At 44.6% G+C, this 17,677-nt stretch overlaps 1 protein-coding gene across 1 annotated transcript in view; it reads left to right on the top strand.

Annotated features, from left to right (window-relative positions):
• Positions 1-4,529: 4,529 nt before the first annotated feature.
• loxl4 (lysyl oxidase-like 4) overlaps positions 4,530-17,677 on the top strand; it is a gene marked incomplete at both ends in the record, with an annotated part of 27,236 nt that continues 14,088 nt past the window's right edge. The window contains 6 exons of the mRNA XM_080527442.1: positions 4,530-4,560; positions 7,138-7,491; positions 8,977-9,287; positions 9,554-9,768; positions 17,323-17,361; positions 17,637-17,677. The exon at positions 17,637-17,677 is cut by the window's right edge and continues 173 nt beyond it. Of these exons, the coding sequence (XP_080383568.1) occupies positions 4,530-4,560; positions 7,138-7,491; positions 8,977-9,287; positions 9,554-9,768; positions 17,323-17,361; positions 17,637-17,677 (991 nt within the window). The remainder of the gene's footprint in view (positions 4,561-7,137; positions 7,492-8,976; positions 9,288-9,553; positions 9,769-17,322; positions 17,362-17,636) is intronic.

Here is a 17,677-nt window from a genome sequence, read left to right as displayed (position 1 = left end):
TATTTGTATTAGTTTGAGTGTTGTTTCACTAGCCTTAAAAAAAGAAAAATGTCTGCGAATAAGAAAAAAAGAACCACCTATCCTTTCTTTGCTCTCTCTTTCTGTTTCCCTCCACTATCTCTTTTGACTCCGCCACCCTCTCGTGTATCACTGGGGAGAGAATCACTGAAGGACTGGAGTAGAACACAGGCCACAGCTCTAGGCCGCATCTCAATAGTCAAAGTTGCTCCCTCTTCTCCTTCCTACTGCACTCATCTGAGGGATAGGGGAGATATGGCATGCTGAATCCAACAGGGTATTTGCTTTTACTTAGCCAATTCTTTCACACTCAATCACTCGATTCAAGAGTAGTCATGGGGAAATGTGGATCTTGTGCACTTTTTAATATCGGGGCCTTACCCTAGACCGTGGTTAACAACACCAGAGTAATCTCTAACAGACAAGGCTAAAACTACTCCTAGAAGCTAATACTAACCGCATACTGTATCCTGGGGGTCAACATGCTTCTGCTTAGTCTCTGTCATGCAAAACGGATGAAGGATTTGGCTAAAGCAGAACCAGGCAAGCACCCGGGCTACCTACTAAAGCAACGTGACTGAGTACTGTTAGACAGCCTGGTATTGTTAGGCCAACTGTGGAAAGGCAACGCACACGCGCACACACGCACACACGCACACACACAATATCTCACTCCTCACTGTAAGACTGTCACTTTCTGTGCCCTTGTCATCTCTGAGCTGTCAGGAGTTGTCACTCAAGCTGTCAGGGACTTGTTTGAGTGATGTCCCCAGTATGACAGCAAGCACTGCAGGGAGAAAAGCCTTCTGTACGGAAGTGACCAGAAAAAAATATGCTTAGAAGTTTTTGTCTTTGTGTTATGGAAGAATGCGTCAAACCAACCACAGGCTGCCTGTCTGCACTGACTACACATGCATGCATGGTGCTTCTGTGTTCTTTCTCTCGGTCTGAAACACAAGGCAATGAATCACAAGCCCATAGGCTATGGTCTGTAGCAGTGAACATGTCATGATCTAAATGATGCAGTTCTACTTTGCCGTAGTCCACCCTACTCTCGCATCAAACTGTGTACGGAAGAGTGGGATATTTATTTGCGTATTTGTGTTAAGTTGTTTACCATGTCCGTACCTGGGAGACAATATTCAGCTATTGATATATGCTTTCCTTCTGTCTTTCAAACTGCGGTTTGTTAATGCATTAACCCTCCCTGCTATCTTTACTTCTGATTCTTACTAAATGCAAATACAGTACTCGCAAGTGCAGGATCTTTATCTGCGTAGAGAGTGACCCAAGTGTTCAAACTAAGTGTTCTGACAGAATACCGACCCGATGCTCTGTAGAGGTCGGGGCAGAAAACGCAGTCACATGATCATGCTGAACTTCGGCCTTGTTGTGGTTCTCTGTGTTAGTGTTTTACCACAATAGACTTGTCAACAAATGAGAGAACTTATGGGGGGAAATAATATATCCTCTCCATTGCTCTTATTGTTACAGGTCTTGGCAGGATAGTTTTCAGGGTGCAATGGTCTGAATGTTCTAAATACAGTATACACAGTAACGCACAGACCCTTCATACAGAGAAGACTTACAGTACAGGACTCACAGAAGTGTATTTTCTTAGTTTACCAAAGCCCCAAGTATGCAGTATTTATTCATTTGAGCCAATTCATGTTTGTTGGTTTTTTGATGGATAAAATAATTGTTTCCCTGTGTGAAGCTCACGTTTTGGAATGTGTGATATTAGTAAAATAGTTCATTTTCTTTTTTTCTTTTCTTAAGTCTGTACTCGAGGAGAATGTGTTTAAGTCTGACTAAACCCCAAGTATAACTTCAGCACTGCAATCCCTGTTCATTTTAAATTACCAAATATTTTTAAGTGTTTGAATATTCTGCGTTGCACTGCCAAAGAGTCTTTTTTAATGTAATAAATTAATTAGAATCGTTTAAACGTCTTTGAATCCGACTTTTCCTCCTGTCATTATGTCTTGTGTCAACCAGTGGTATTTAAGTCATTACTGAGTGTAAGCAGACCTGATGTGATGATGACGATGACTGATGATTATGGGTAAGCAGGCGTACAGAATGTGGGGAAAGTGTGGTTTACCTACCTACCACTAGGGGGCATGGTTGCATCTATTAATACAAAACTCAACATTGTGTATTTAATTCTCCAGAATAAGCATTTACTGTACTGGGTTCAAGTCGTTCCTATGACACTTATTGTAATTGAAGAGGTTGATCAAAGCAGGTTGGGGAATGGGGGAATTTGGTGGCCCTGTCATCACACAGATAAAAGCTCAGTGGTTAGCATGGTGAAGGATGCAATACAGAGAATCTGTTACCACTCAAACTAGTGGGAGAGGGAGAGATGATACTTACAGCTCTGTGAAGCCCTGTACGTGGGAAAAGCAACTACCATGTCTGTCATGTAAGAGCGACTGGCCGAGAGACATGACCTGGCTGTGGCATGCCTGTCCCCCAGTTTGGTTAGTGGCCTTGAGGCTATTGTTTGTGATTGTCTTGATAACACAGTGACTACTGAGAGTGACTCAGGTCGGGTCTAGTGGTGTGTGGACATTCCCAAACCCCTTTAGAATAATGTGTGGATGTGTATCTTTATCCTTGGGGAAAGACGGAAATCGACTAATTTCCACTAGAGGTGGTGAAGCAAAAATGCTAAATCTGAAAAAAAATCTCCCTTTCACACGGAATGCTCTACCAGAAACCTGCCTCATTTTAAGAATCCTTATGGAAAACAGAATGACCATTTCATACACACCTTATAGATCTATATCAAATATATAATTTTTTCCAGATGATTAAGTTCTAGGTAGACAATGATCGTACCTGACACTGAAAGTTCTGTCCAATGACAGAGATGTGTTCAGCTCATGGGGCACGTAGAGGGAGAGGATTACGCAAGGCCTAATGGAAGCCCTGAGAGGAAGAAGGGAGGGGGGGGGGGGGGCAGAGGGGTGAGAACCAGGAGGGTGCTGTCATTTGAAAAGGCACTTGTTTATTGTTGGAGAGCATGTATTTATTTCATGCCTCCGCAGATTGTGGGTAAGGGCAGAGCCGGGCCTGGCTGGGTAATTAGAGAGGTGGGGAGAGAGAGAGCTCTGCCACAGCAGCTACTCTTAAAGACTCAACCCTGTGGGCCCTGAGAGGGAGCTCTCTGAGGCGCACGCACGCACGTATGCTCAGACACACACACACACACACTGAGCTCTTGGGTGCTAACACACGAACATATGTGCAGACACATAGGTTCAAAGGGGCAGAAGGGTCCAAACCTTTGACTGGTACTGTACACGGACAGTATGCACCCGTCAATAGTGTCTCTCACATTCCTATCAACCTTCTGACATCATCCGTAGGGAGGTAAGTAGCGTTAGGGTCATCTTAGCGAGCCGGGAGTGCTGTGTGGATCCATCTATATGCTGGATCGCAGCAGAATTAAAACACTGATTATCCTGCTGAAGTCAGGTCGTCCCGGCCCATTATTTTTGGCTCCCTCCTTTCCCTACCTTACCAGTAAACAGTCCAAAAGACTTCCTAAAGATGTCATCTGGACGTCCTAGAAAGACGTCATCTGAACCCACATTCCGGCTTCCCTGAGGACGTATTTTGGACTCTTTGTTTACTGGGTTACCTCTCACTCTTCTCTCTGTCTCCCTCCTCTTGCTGGTCGTTCAGGGAGATCTCTCTGATTATCTCTCTCTAATACGGGCCTGTTCTTTCTGTTTCGGTTGACCAGCCAGGGGGGGGGACTGCCACTCACCAACTGTGGCACACATGCATGCACACATGTTCACAGTGGAAATGTCAGATAATAGATGTATTACTGTATGAAAAGGTTAATGTTTTGCAACCCATTAAAAAAATCTGCAGACTGCAAGAATCTGATGTGTTTGTTTGGAAGTGATCATGGTAAATGTTGATGTTTCTGTTCCCACCTATGCTGACATAATTCAAATGTAAAGTTTATGAATACACCTTTCCTTCTTAAAATGGAGCCCCTGAGGTTTGTGTTAAAACCGAAATACGCTTTATCAACACAACACCTGCGGCTGAATATTCCAGGAAGCTAATTCTGGCACAACCTCCACCCTGAATTACTTTTGAGAAAAATAAACAAACAACCAAACAGGTGGACCAACCCTGCTGGACACCTGAAGGAAACCCAGACGCCTTATCTAAGACTGAGCACTGAGGTGACCCCATGCATTTATCTGATGAGCTAGTCTCATATACAGTAGATGCATTAAAAGGGAGAGTTACCCAAGTCTTTTATCAGCATCAAAGGATAAGGACCTCAAAACACTTTCATAGAAAGATGTTTACATAGCACAAAATACGTGTGTGCATGCGTGCCTGTGTGTGAAACTACAACTTCATGTGATCAAGGAGGAAGGACAATAAAACAACCATTTCTCTCCTGGTTTATCAAGTAGCTTGAGACAAACTAAGGTGGTCCTGGAGTGGTCTGAGTGAGTTTGTCCACACCACACATGACTCCCACGTGCCACACCAATCTCCACAGTGAGAGAGAGACAAGGAGGCTGGACCTATTTTAGAATAGTGGTTTGTGGTCACCTCAACAAGGAAATATCTACCCTGGGGTTACGGAGCTTCTTTCGGATACTTGGAACTTGACGTTTGGGGCTATTCCTGTCCTTCCTGTTGGTTGCAACTTGCATTTACACAAATCCATGCCCGTTGTGTAAAACTCTACCGCTGAGGTTGCGTAAAACTCTGCAAGAGCTTATTAGAACAGAGCTGTCCGCATGCAGGGGCCAATCCTAAAAGGTAATTTGGTAAAAATGTGTGAAATACAACCTTAAAAAAGACTAAAATACATTTCTGATTATAGTCATACCTTCATCCATTCCAAGATCAATCTCATTTAGAATGTATCGGACATAATTAACAGCCACATATTGAAGGCATTGATGATTATAGTAGATTAATTAATTTAAAGGATGGATACAAATCTTTTCCCATATGAAATATGTGTTTAATGTTTCTGTTGGTTAAATATCGACCTGTTTTTTTTTTAGCAAACTGGGTAATACATACTGTACGTCTAGATGAAATAAACAAACTGAGTAATACATACTGAAACAAAACAAAATCCTGATAACTATCTGTCCCAAAGTGTATAAGATATATAGTGGTTTGAAAGAAGAGCCATTATTACATGTAACCTATTGGTATCACACGTGAAGGATTGAGCCTGTCAAATTATATACAAACAGTATTGGAAAACTGATAATTATTCACAAGCCGTAACATTTAAAAGACCTGGATGTCCAAACTGTATTTATAGTTAAATCAAAGTGTAATTAACCATATGAACATGTCAGCATTTTTGTGTGAGCAAGAAAATTATTCAAAAAATGAAAATGCCTCCAGATATGAGACAGAGAGGGGGGGGGGGGTAAGGAAAGTGATGGAGGCAGGGAGGGAGTTAGAGGGAAGGAGGGAGGGAGGAAAAGAGAGGGATTGTCCAGGGACCTCATGTAGTAGGCACACTCCTCCACTCAGTCATTCTCTCCCAGTCAGTGACGTCCAGGACTGCAGGGTCTAGCTGTCTGCCAGGTGAGTCAACTTTTTGGTTTTTATATCTATACGCTATACATGTTAGTGTATTAGTTTGCATTAGTTTGCATTACATTTTTAAACGGTTGAAAAGCAAAGTCTGTGCTTCTCTATGGTTATTTGCCTATTCTGATCCAACTCACTGGCATTCTCCCAACCAGGGTCAAGAGTCACAGACCCAGAACCAAATGATATCAAGGAACAGGCTAGATTCTGGTTGAATTAGTCTACAACCCTGGATGTGTATAACAGGTGTTTAACAAATTGTGGATTTACATGCAAAACTGTTTTAACTTAGTTACTCTGTTGTTGTTGGAGGTACAGGAAACATAAAATCCATGTGCCTTCATGGTGGTTGTGCAACTCAATGTCAAATGTGACCTACAGTGATTCAGTGTGTGTTATATCATTTACTGAATTGGACACTGCTATTTTGACACTGCTAACCTCCAGTTAAAAAAACCCTCTGTCTGTCTGTCTAGAGATTAAATATGTTTGTCTAGCCTCAGGGTGACGTTTTCATACTTTTGTGGTTGAATCTGAGAGCAGAAATATTTATAAGACCAATTATCTGTCTACATTTGTGAAATACAACCATGTGGTTTAGCGTCATGTTGATGTCTGTGGAATCTTTTCAGACAAGAAAGATAGGGTAGCATGTTGGAGATGGAATGGTAAGCATCCTGTAATATAAAATCCTTGACTCATATTCACATCAGACTGCGTGGTCTCTGTCAGGTCTTCTAGACTGTCTCTAAGTGGTTCAGCGTTCTATCATGCAGCTCAATCAAATGACTGCTTTGATTAACAACATTTCATTGGGGAACCGATCAAAGTTCAGTTGGTTGAATGATGATGATGATGATGATGATGATGATGAGAGAGAGAGAGAGAGAGTAAGAGAGTAAGAGAGTAAGAGAGAGCAAAAGTGTATGGGGAGTTGTTGCATAGTGAATTTGACATAGATTAATTGATGCTGTACTTACTATCTGCCTACCACCATCTCAGTCTATCCATACATTTGAGTTATTTGATTAAATGTCCTACTTGTCCACATCCTTGTGCAACTTTCCTAGTCCTGTACTGTACCTGTCTTAAACATAGCTTGGAGTCTGTCCAGATAATGTAACTATTGGTCTATTTGGCATGGCCAACTCGTTCTCTCATTTCTCCCTCAAATTATACATATCATGAGCTTAGAATTATAAGGTTCTATCTCCGTTTAGGGTAGTTCAGAGATATTGAGCGTCAAATTTTTTACATTCCATTATGTTTTGTGAGATGGAACCTTTGTATTTTATGAATTACTAACTCAAAAATGTCAACATTTTAAAAATAACACCACACAGGCATTAATAAACACCTAATGAATCAGATTATGTAAAAAACTCAATTTTGACCAAAAATGGAGATAGAACCTTATAATTCTAACGTCACGGTGTGTTAAACAATATCAATACCCAAAAAATTGCAACTAATCTACTCTATATTCTTAATGACTTCTCTCTCCATCTCCAGGCGCCCCTCCGTCCATAGACACCATGCTGCGCATCTGCCTCCCCTACTTGACCCCCCTCTTCCTCATCCTCTCCCTATCCATCCTCGCTCACGCGGAACCGCGCCAATCTTCGTCTCCGCCCCAATCTTCGTCTCCGCGCAGGTCCGCTCGCGCGCCAGCGCTCAAGGTGCGCCTCGCGGGCAACTCCGCCCGAGGGCCGAACGAGGGGCGCGTGGAGGTGCTGCACAACAACACATGGGGGACCGTGTGCGACGACGAGGTGGACATCAAACTGGCCAACGTACTGTGCCGCGAGCTTGGCTTCCAGACCGGCATCACGTGGGCGCACAGCGCCAAATATGGGGAAGGAGAGGGTGAGACTGTGTTCCATAAACAAATCAGAAGGACTTTTCTGAAATCAGATGAAACGATTATTGATCCTGCATGATGTTAAAAAAAAATAACAGGCCCACCCAGGAGACCTGCCATTACCTAGTCCTAGGCAGTGCCACATGCCGTCTGAGCCTGTTTGATGGACAGAGGGCACTTCATAATGGAACCCTTTTCCTTTGGAAGAGCACCCATAGGGAACGTCAAGTTACAGTAAGACCATTGTAAGGGCACCTTATAGGGCACTGCATCATGTTTTCTCCACTAGAAGGGCACTCATTAAGACAGGTTATCGAATTGTCTTGCTCTAGAGGCCACATCATCATAATGTATTGCATGAAGGGGCGCCCTAGGGGGCACTCAATCATTTGTTCCCCATGTGAAGGGCAGTCAATAGGTCCCTCCTCTCGTTTTCGACACTCTAGAGGGCACTTTAGTGGTGCTTTTTCAACCCCCCCTGCCCCCACCTTGAGTACACCAGTACTTTTATAGATAAACTTAGCAACATGACATCATCAAAGGCCTACACTTTGTGACAATTTACATATTGTCGACCTACATTACATCAACCACAACATGAATCAAATCTGTCAAGACTGCTCTAGTTGGTTCTTCACATTGCGTGCCTTCCCTTGGAGCTCACCTGCATTGCCGATTTGAATTATTTTGTTGTTGATGATGACGTCTGTAAGCAGGAAGACGCGCATTGTGTATAGTTTAATCTACTGTGTAATTCCCATCTTACCTGTCCTTGTCGGTAGCTCTGCTGCCTACATCCACACAGTCTCCAAACACCTCTGTCTTGACTTTTACTGTTGGCCTGATTTAGCGGCCTGAGTGTTGCAGTGCGTTTAGTAAATAGATATTTCACAACAGCATCCCAGGCCAGGGTGCTATCACTTGCTCCTTACATTCAATTGCCCTTCTCTTTAATTTAGATTTAAAGGGAGCCATAAAGAATGTCCATAAACCATGGCAAGTGTAGCACAATTCTGGCAAAGCAATGCTGTCATTACTCTAAAACAAATGCCCCTCTCTGCCTATATATATATGACCATGCCAGCCTACCAGGCGACCTTAATGACTCTACTGGAATCCTGTATGTTATCTTTATATCTTCATGATGGTTTAGTCACTGCTGAATCATTTGGGCCTCCTTTAATTGGTGGTGTTCTATGATTCCATGCTTTAAGGGTCTTGGGTATGTACATAATAGCATGTATGTGTGTTAGGCCTATTAGTGGTTCGGTGTATATATACAGTATATAAACAGTATAGACTACTGTATTCCAAGTGCAGTTGCATCTCATTTCATATGCACTTCCTGCATTTATCAAGAGATTAATCGCACATCAATCAATTTCACATGGATGACCACCAGTCATTTTGGCCCAGATATGCAGTATCCGTTTGGAGTGTACTAAGCACTGTCTAGCGTCATACTTGACTGACTCTTTCCTCTGCTGCAGGCCCCATATGGATGGACAACGTGCGCTGCGACGGCTCGGAGAAGTCCTTGAAGGACTGCAAGTCCAATGGCTGGGGGGTCAACGACTGCAAACACACCGAGGACCTGGGGGTGGTGTGCAGCCCCGAGAGGAGGCTGGACCAGGCCGGGACCAGGAGCAACTCCAACTCCGTCGCCTTGCGCCCTGACGTCAGCCCCTCCCCCCAGTGGCAGAACATCATGGCCAGCCGCAGGGGACAAGGACAGAGGGACCAGGGGAACGGGCACGCCCTAGAGCCCGCCAGACTGACCAGAGAGCAGCTCTATAACCCGGTAGGTACCCAGCCTAGTAGCCCAGACTGGAGCTTTGTGGTTATGGCTGTGGTGGTGCCTACAGAACAAAAGTACAGTACACACTATAACCCCATAAGTAGCTTAAAGTGAACCACATAAGATAATTGACCCTTTTAACCCCCATCTGAAGAACTGTGAACTGTCAGCTTCTGGAGCTAGGCTTAAGCTCAGTGGGCTAAACACAGTCGTTTCGTACCCCAGAACAACGAAGTCAGAGATTCTCTCTTTCTCTCTCCTCCACTCAGGGCTCCAGTAAGGTGCGTATCGGGGAGGTACGCCTGCGCCCCATCCTCATGGCCACTAAGAAACATGCCCTGATCACGGAGGGGGTGGTGGAAGTGAAGCACGCTGGGAGATGGAGGCAGGTGTGCGACCTGGGCTGGAGTCTCAACAGCAGCAGGGTCGTGTGTGGCATGCTGGGCTTCCCCGAGGCGGCGCAGCACAACGCCAAGACATACAAGTAAGTACTGTCTCTCTCTAATTAATTATAATAATAATTTATTAGATTTATATAGCGCTTTTCCGAGGCTCAAAGACGCTGACAATATGGGAAAAACGGAAAACACAGAAACAACAAGCAACAGATAACATGAGCACATAGAACACAGAGTTAACGAACGGGGAAGGGGAGGTTGTATGCATGGCCATGGGGGGAGGGGGGTGGCAGGGTGAGGGGAGATGGTTAGGGATAGGGGAGGTTGGATGCATGTCCAGGGGGGGGGCGGGGGTGGCAGGGATGGGGGAGATGGCTAGGGGTAGGGGAGGCTGTAGGCATGGGAGAACAGGTAGGTTTTGAGGTGGGATTTAAAAGTGAGGAGTGAGGGTGAGTCTCTGAGTGGTTGAGGGAGAGAGTTCCAGAGGCGGGGTGCAAGCTCGTGAAAAGGCACGGTGACCGAAGCCTTTGAGTTTTGAGGGTGGGACAGTGAGGGGAACAATGGATGAGGATCGGAGGGTACGGGTAGGGCGGTGGGGGAGAAGGAGGTCAGTCAGGTAAGGGGGGGCCAGGCTATGGAGGGCTTTGTATGTGAGGATGACTCTGCTTCGCACCTGCCCCCAAAACAACCCTACTTACTTGTACTAAACCTCTTGTACTGTACTCAAGTTCGCACGTCTTAGGAACTGCGCAACTGACCCGGGAGTTTTTGAGTTTCCGACCGATTTTACATCGGTGCTTTTGTAAAATTGCGTGAATACATCCAGCAGGGAAAGAGAACAGAGACAGCAGTTTTAATGTTGCCCTAAGTCACTTCTCTCTCCAGGCTGAGTCAAGGCCTTTTGTCTGCCTTATCTCCCTCCCCCAGCCCGCCCCTCCCTCCCTCCCCCACCTAGAGTGATGATGAAGAGAGATCTCCCTCTCCCTCACTCTCTCTACATCGCTCCCCCCCCCCCCCCCCCGCTCTCTTGCTCTATTCCACTGTCCCTCTATCTCTACTTCACCCCCCCTCCCCTTCTCTCCAACCCCTCACCCCACCCCACCCCTCTCTCTCTGATGCTATCTACCTCTCCTGCTCCCTCAGACAAACAGCCCTACTTTAACTTTTAGATTCCTGTGAAGGAATTTTAATAGCAATAAAACTTTAATATCACTGCAGATTGTCCTTTAACTGTCCCATCAATACTGAGGCCTAGGACAGAGTCAGGTATTGGAGAGTGGAACAGGCCTCCCTCTCTCTCTCTGGAGTTAACTTAAGCATTCATCTTCTCACCTTTAGTTGCTGCTCTAAGAAAACTGCTGATGTTCTCCGCCAACATTGCCATATTGTAGAATTGTGTGTGCGTGTGCGTGTGCGTGTGCGTGTGTGCGTGCGTGCGTGTGTGTGCGTGTGTGTGTGTGTGTGCGTGCGTGCGTGCGTGTGTGCGTGCGTGCGTGCGTGCGTGTGCGTGCGTGCATGCGCATGCATGTGTGTGTGCGTGTTCCACTGTGTGTCTACATCGCTGTAACCAGAGGACCACATATTAGCAGACCTATTTCTATTTCAGTCCCATTATGTGAATGAACGGCCTCTGCTGGACACCCAGCGTGAGTTATTTCCTAGAGCGCTGAATGATTCAGAGTTTAGGTATTAAGCCTACTTACTCTCCCGTTTGGCCGCATCGACAGTAGGCTTGTTTGAGTCAACTGCTGGTGACAGACCACAACATCTGCTTCTTACTGAAGGTGCTACTGGAGATTCCAGATGCTCGGCGGTGGGGTTACTAGCGCTTTGGGCTGTTGGGCTGTTGGCCTCCCTAATTGAAGTTTTACTGCTATGCCATGTGAAAGTGGGAGAAACTGCCTTGATGAATGTAAATGTATGGTATATTTTAATGGCAATACAGTATATTTAGCCTGTGTTTGTGCAAGGGGTGGGGTGCACCTATTTTGGAGTATTTGACCACAGTTCCTATTCACCATGAATGGTTTGATGGCTTTTCTTTCTCATTTCCACCTAAACAGATGGATCAATTAAGAGAGAGATGGATTGAGTGAGGTGCGGAGAGAGAGGGATATGCAAGCTAGATGATAGATGATAAAGGTATCTCAGTATTGCTGAAACGAGAGTGGAGCTTGGCTTCTCACCAGGGATAGACAGATCCCTGCAGGGCAAACTCACTGTGGCTTGAAGGACTTGGAACGAAGCCTACAGACAGTTAACTAGTCCAGTGGGATTTGAGGTCAAGGGAACAGCACACTATAGGGGCTTTCTAATGTCTCAGACTACAGCCGCCACAAAGACACATCAGAGAGAAACAGAAGTGAATGTATCCAGCGCTACTCCCTACTCGCTCAGTTTGATTTAAAGTATATGCGAGACCACTGGTTCTTCCAAATGTCCAAACCACCAGTTTTATGTCATTATGTTGATTTCACTCTTGTAAATTACAAGGCAGTTGGGATGGCAGTGGCTGTTAGTGTTGCTGTTTCTGTTTTGGTTCAGTATGGTCTGGTAATCCTGGATACAAACTATAGCTTTGACACCATGTAGCCTGCTGTGACCCAGGATGGGTCATAACCTCTTCTGCAAAGTTGTACAGGGCACTTTTGAGTTTTTATTTCTCATGGATTGTAATGGTGCTAAGTCTTTGATAATTGATTGATATCAATTGATAATTGTATAATCATTCCTTTCCCACATGTGCAATGGGGGTATCATAGATAGATAGATAGATAGATAGATAGACAGAGCTTAAATGTGCCTCTTTAGCAACTTGAAATACTACATTTTGCTACAGCAATGAAATTAATGCAAGTTAAAGACTACACCTTTAACCAAATAGAGTCCAGTATGGTCTGGAATGTTCCGGCATTAATTGTCCTGGCTCAAACATTCACCTCCCTCCTCCGCCTCGCTCGGAATCTCCAGTCCATTCTTAGAGAGCCTAGTCAGGCCATTCCTCTTGGCCATGTCCCCTGGCCGTGTCTCTTGGATGCGACTCTGAAGATTCTGTAATTACAGATTGGGAAGGACAGACGCTCTCCAGGGTTCCTCTCATAGAGTGAAAAAACTCCATAATTATAGCTGTGTGTGTGTGTGTGTGATGGAGAGAGAGGGAAAGGGAGAGAGAGAGAGAGAGAGAGAGGGAGAGAGAGAGAGAGAGGGAGGGAGAGGGAGAGGGAGAGGGAGAGAGAGAGAGAGAGGGAGAGAGAGGTAGAGAGGTAGAGAGGTAGAGAGAGAGAGGGAGAGAGAGAGAGAGAGAGAGAAAGAGGGAGAGAGAGAGGTAGAGAGAGAGAGAGAGGGAGAGGTAGAGAGAGAGAGAGAGAGGGAGAGAGAGAGGGAGAGGGAGAGGGAGAGGGAGAGGGAGAGGGAGAGAGAGAGGGAGAGGGAGAGGGAGAGGGAGAGGGAGAGGGAGAGGGAGAGGGAGAGAGAGAGAAAGAGAGTGTAAGAGAGAGTAAAAGTGTATGGGGCAGGACACAGGCTATCCAGGGTTTCTGCCACCAGTGAAAAAACTGGCCAATTATAGCTGCACCCTGGTGTGGTCCACTGTGTCAGCAACCGTCTGTCTGTCTGTCTCTGTCACCGTGGCGACTGGGGGAGTTAAAACCACCATTTTGTTTAATTATGCTGCAGCTGAACTTTCCTTAAGACGGGGGGTATCATTTTCTCTCTCGGGGGTGGTGACATTTGTGTGACCGATTCGGTCTTAGTGAATCTGAGCATGGTCCTCGTCGATGATTTTTGTCTCTAATTTATCTGTGCATTTTTAGAATTTCTGTTTGTATGGCGGCAGATCTTTATGTGGGTTGTCGAACTTTCTTGAATTTGGCTTTCCAGCTCTGGGTTCCTGAGTAGGGGGGGGGGGGGCTGTGTAAGTTTCATAAGTGCCTGTTCTACCAACTTAGGTCCTTGTCTCTGTCAACTTCAGATAACTGGTTTTTATACTGCAACGTTTGCAGGAAAAGTACTATACAAATAATAATAATTATTATCTATAGCTTTATCTATTCTAGCCTGGTATTGCCTATCATCGGTACATAATCGCTACATAACCCAAACCCTAACAACCAAGCCAGCCAACAATAAAACACTGAGAGAAAGAGAGTAAGATGGATAGAGGATAGAGAGAGAAAGACAACAACAAGTCGTAAGTTAAGAGGGGGAGAGGGAGCGGGGGGGGGAGGGGGGGGAGTGAGAACAGCATTCAGGATACAGAGAGAGAGAGAGAAAGAAGGAAAGAAAAAGAGTGTGACAGGGCTGAAACAGAACAGCGGGGTGATTGTTGTGATTTAACAGGTGGGTGGGACACCCTGTCATTAGCCTCTCTCTCTCCCTCTTTCTCCTCCTCTCTCTCTGACCCTCTGGGTTGGCTAACAAGGGGTGAGAGAGAGAGTTTTAGAGTTCAACACATTCAATTTACACAGACCATTACACAGTGGGGTGAGCAGCACTGGTTTCATGGGCTTTAACATAATTTTTTTACCATTTAGCACTTAGACACTTTCATCCAAAGCGACATACAATTAGAGATTACAGGCACAGTCCTCCTGGAGTAATTTAGGACTAAGTGCCTTACTCTAGGGCACACTAGTGGTGGTGTTCCCAGGTGGGATTTGAACTCACAACCTCCTGATCACCATGCAGTCACTATCCACTAGGCCACCACTAACCCCGGATGCTGAGGTTAAGGTTCAACGCAAGTTCAACCAAATACACAGTAATTTCACCAAATGTTGCAGCTTAGAGTAGACAATGTCATCATTCTTGATTATGGTCTGCGAATATTCCTCCCATCTTGGAGACACCTCATTATCTCAGTGTCGATGTGAGTTTCTGGGGAGAGAACTGCTTGATTGGCCTGTGGTGAGGTCCCAATCATGTCACAGACGTTCTCGCTTCGTGGTAAAGTGTTTTTGTGTGTGCGTGTGTGTGTGTGAGTGTGTGAGTGTGTGTATCTGTGTGTATGTGTGTGTGTGTGTCTGTGTGTATGTGTGTGTGTGTGTGTGTGTGTGTGTGTGTCTGTGACTGCATACATGACTGTTCTTTGAGAGGACAAGTTACGACAGAGCCACATGGTAGACTCATCCAAGATATTTTACGAGTGTAATTTAAGTCTCCGTAAGGAACAAGTGCTTACATTTAAGATTTGGAGTCTTAAAAAGATTGTTCCCTAACCCTTACCCAGAGTTCAAGTCTTTTTGAGTCCAACTATATTTCCTATAAGTCTGTGTTAATGTTTAAACTGAGGGCAACAGACTGTGGGTCTCATGACTGTATGGACATACAGTCAACATCACTTCAAAGGGTTATTTAGGTTGATGTTATTTTGAGTGTGCTACCTTGGGCCCATTCACTACCCTAAGGCTTTTCATTATAAAAAGGCTTATTTTAGCAGCTGGTGTCAGTAGTTACTGTAAGTAAAACCAAAAAAGTGGAAGTCTCTCCTGGACCATGATTAGACTACTTTCCGAGTCAGGAAACACATAATTTATCAAAACAATTCACAGCCACTTACTGTACACCCGTGCTTCACTCTAGCATCTATGTAACGTCCAGGCAATGAAATGTCACCCTCGATTCCAACAACCTCAGCTAGTGTTTGTTTGTAGATTATGTGACTAGCCCAGGCAGGAATGTCTGTAGTTTTATATTGGAAATCAAAATATTTAGCTGCCTGTGAATATCCGTAGACATGTTTGTTTCCCTAAGTGCAATGGACTGAGTTGTGTGTGTGTGTGTGTTTGTGTGTGTGTGTGTGTGCATGTGTATGTGTCTTTTTAAAATGTTTTGTTATACTGTATACTTTACCTCTCCAGGGCGGAACGCCAGCTTTGAAGCCGATTGGCTGTTCCAGTTGAGTGTTTGCTTGTGAGCAAGTGTGTGTTAGGTGCTCTTTTTCGGGTCAGCACTGGGTCTTTGGGGCAGCTGATATTCTGTGTGTGTGTGTGTGTGTGTGTGTGTGTGTGTGTGTGTGTGTGTATCTTTTAGGCAGGCTTGAGGGCATCTTGGTTTGGCCTGTGTGGGGGACACCAGGGGTTGGCTCTCCTTGGAGCCTTTCCGGGAGACCCAACTGTTTTATGAATCAACGTTCTTTTGGTTCTTTCCTTTCTCGTACGTGCTGACCAGCGAGAGGGGAGTGCATGCCCGACTCTGAGTGTTTGTTTGTGTACGTGTGTTTGGTCAAACCCTGATTTCCCAGCAATGGCGTTTGTAACCATTGAATGGAACGGTTTTTTATAGCTTACCAGTATGTGTGGTTACAAAAGGAGCAGTTTCCAAATGTCATGTATTTGGTCTTTGGTTGAAACATTGTTCTTCAGATACTCACAAATCTTAGGTCTGCTGGACAAGTGATGTTTATACAGTGTCCTGCGTAAGCAATGCGTCTTTGTCAGTGAAGCTTTTTTTCTTCTTTCGGCTCTACACTCCATACGTTTGGAAGCAAATTACTGTGTGGTTAAAGTATTTGTGTACATATTGGTTTCACGATACCCAAGTAATTTCAGGATACCCAAGTAATGGGACAGATTTATCAAATGACCAAATCAGCCACTCATGTTTGATATTTGGTCAATAATCCTTTGCATGCAATAACTGCCTTAAGTCTGCGATCCCATTGACCCCACCAGATCTCTACCTTAACCTCATAGTAACTGTTTGATTTCAACTTCACTGTCCCATTACTTTTGCAGGGCACTCTCTCTCTCTCTCTCTCTCTCTCTCTCTCTCTCTCTCTCTCTCTCTCTCTCTATATATATATATATATATATATATATATATATATATATATAGTATATACATACATTTATTTTTTTACCTTAATTTGATCAGGAAGTACCATTGAGGTCCGAGGTCCTAATTTGCAAGGAAGACGAGACCTGAGGGTGGCAGCTCTAGTATCAAATATCTTGAAAATGTCTAAACTAAGAAAATAAGTCCTAGTTCTGGTACCGTCACCCCCACTGTAATCTGACATTGGAAGCAGTGTTGTGTAGCATTGTTCTCTCCCTTGAGCCTGGTTCACGGTAAACTGACCACACATTCTAAACATACATGTAGCCTAGACATGGCCTAGACATTCCAGATGCAAATATACTGAACATAAAAGCAGCAGACGGGAAGTGGACTTGGTCAGACAGAACAAGAACAATGAGTTCTTATGACATCACTACATCACCACAACGACGCCAAACTCTGCATTTACCATCAACCCACACACAACACTATGGTGCTTTCTCTCCGTAACACATTTCTACATGCTTATATATTCATCCATAAGCCCAGTGTGGGAGGTAGGAGGCTTTGTTACATGACCCAATAAGGACCCCGATAACCAGTGTGTGTGTGTGTGTGTGTGTGTGTGTGTGTGTGTGTGTGTGTGTGTGTGATCCTGGTGTATGGCATCGATGTGTGGCACTGCCTGTGTGGCATATGGACCATGTTAAACAAACATCAGACAGGATCCTACTACCACCACTGTGTCTCTGCAGGGGAACATTAGCCACCTCACCTCACAGCACGATAGGTGTGTCACCGACCTCTACAAATATACGGAGGAGATAGTAACATCCTGTTTCTACTTTTCTGTTCTTTTACAGGAAAATATGGGACACAAAGGTTGCAGATCCCTCCACAAGGTAACACATATATTTGTCTTAGAACATCTGACCTAACTCCAAAAACTCCTTTCCCTCTCCAATCTATATTTTAGCATTTGTTGCATGTTGTGTTTTTTCTGTATTTATTGAGTCATTATGATCTGAATAAAAGGTTATAGGTTACGTGCATGCAATGCAAGAAAGACATTCAATGATTACTAATGGAAATCAATATATTGAATAATGCCGTATAAGCAGTTTATAAGCAGAACCATGTGTCATACGCCTTTTAAGACCTCTCATGTCCTTCCCAGGCTGAGCGTGATGGCGCAGAAAAAGGGATTCTGGGTAGAGA

The sequence above is a fragment of the Nansenia antarctica genome (assembly GCF_963989245.1).
Source record: "Nansenia antarctica genome assembly, chromosome: 1".
Taxonomy (NCBI): Eukaryota; Metazoa; Chordata; class Actinopteri; order Argentiniformes; family Microstomatidae; genus Nansenia; species Nansenia antarctica.
Note: the sequence above shows the minus strand (reverse complement) of the source record. Positions and strands in the feature narration are given on the sequence as shown.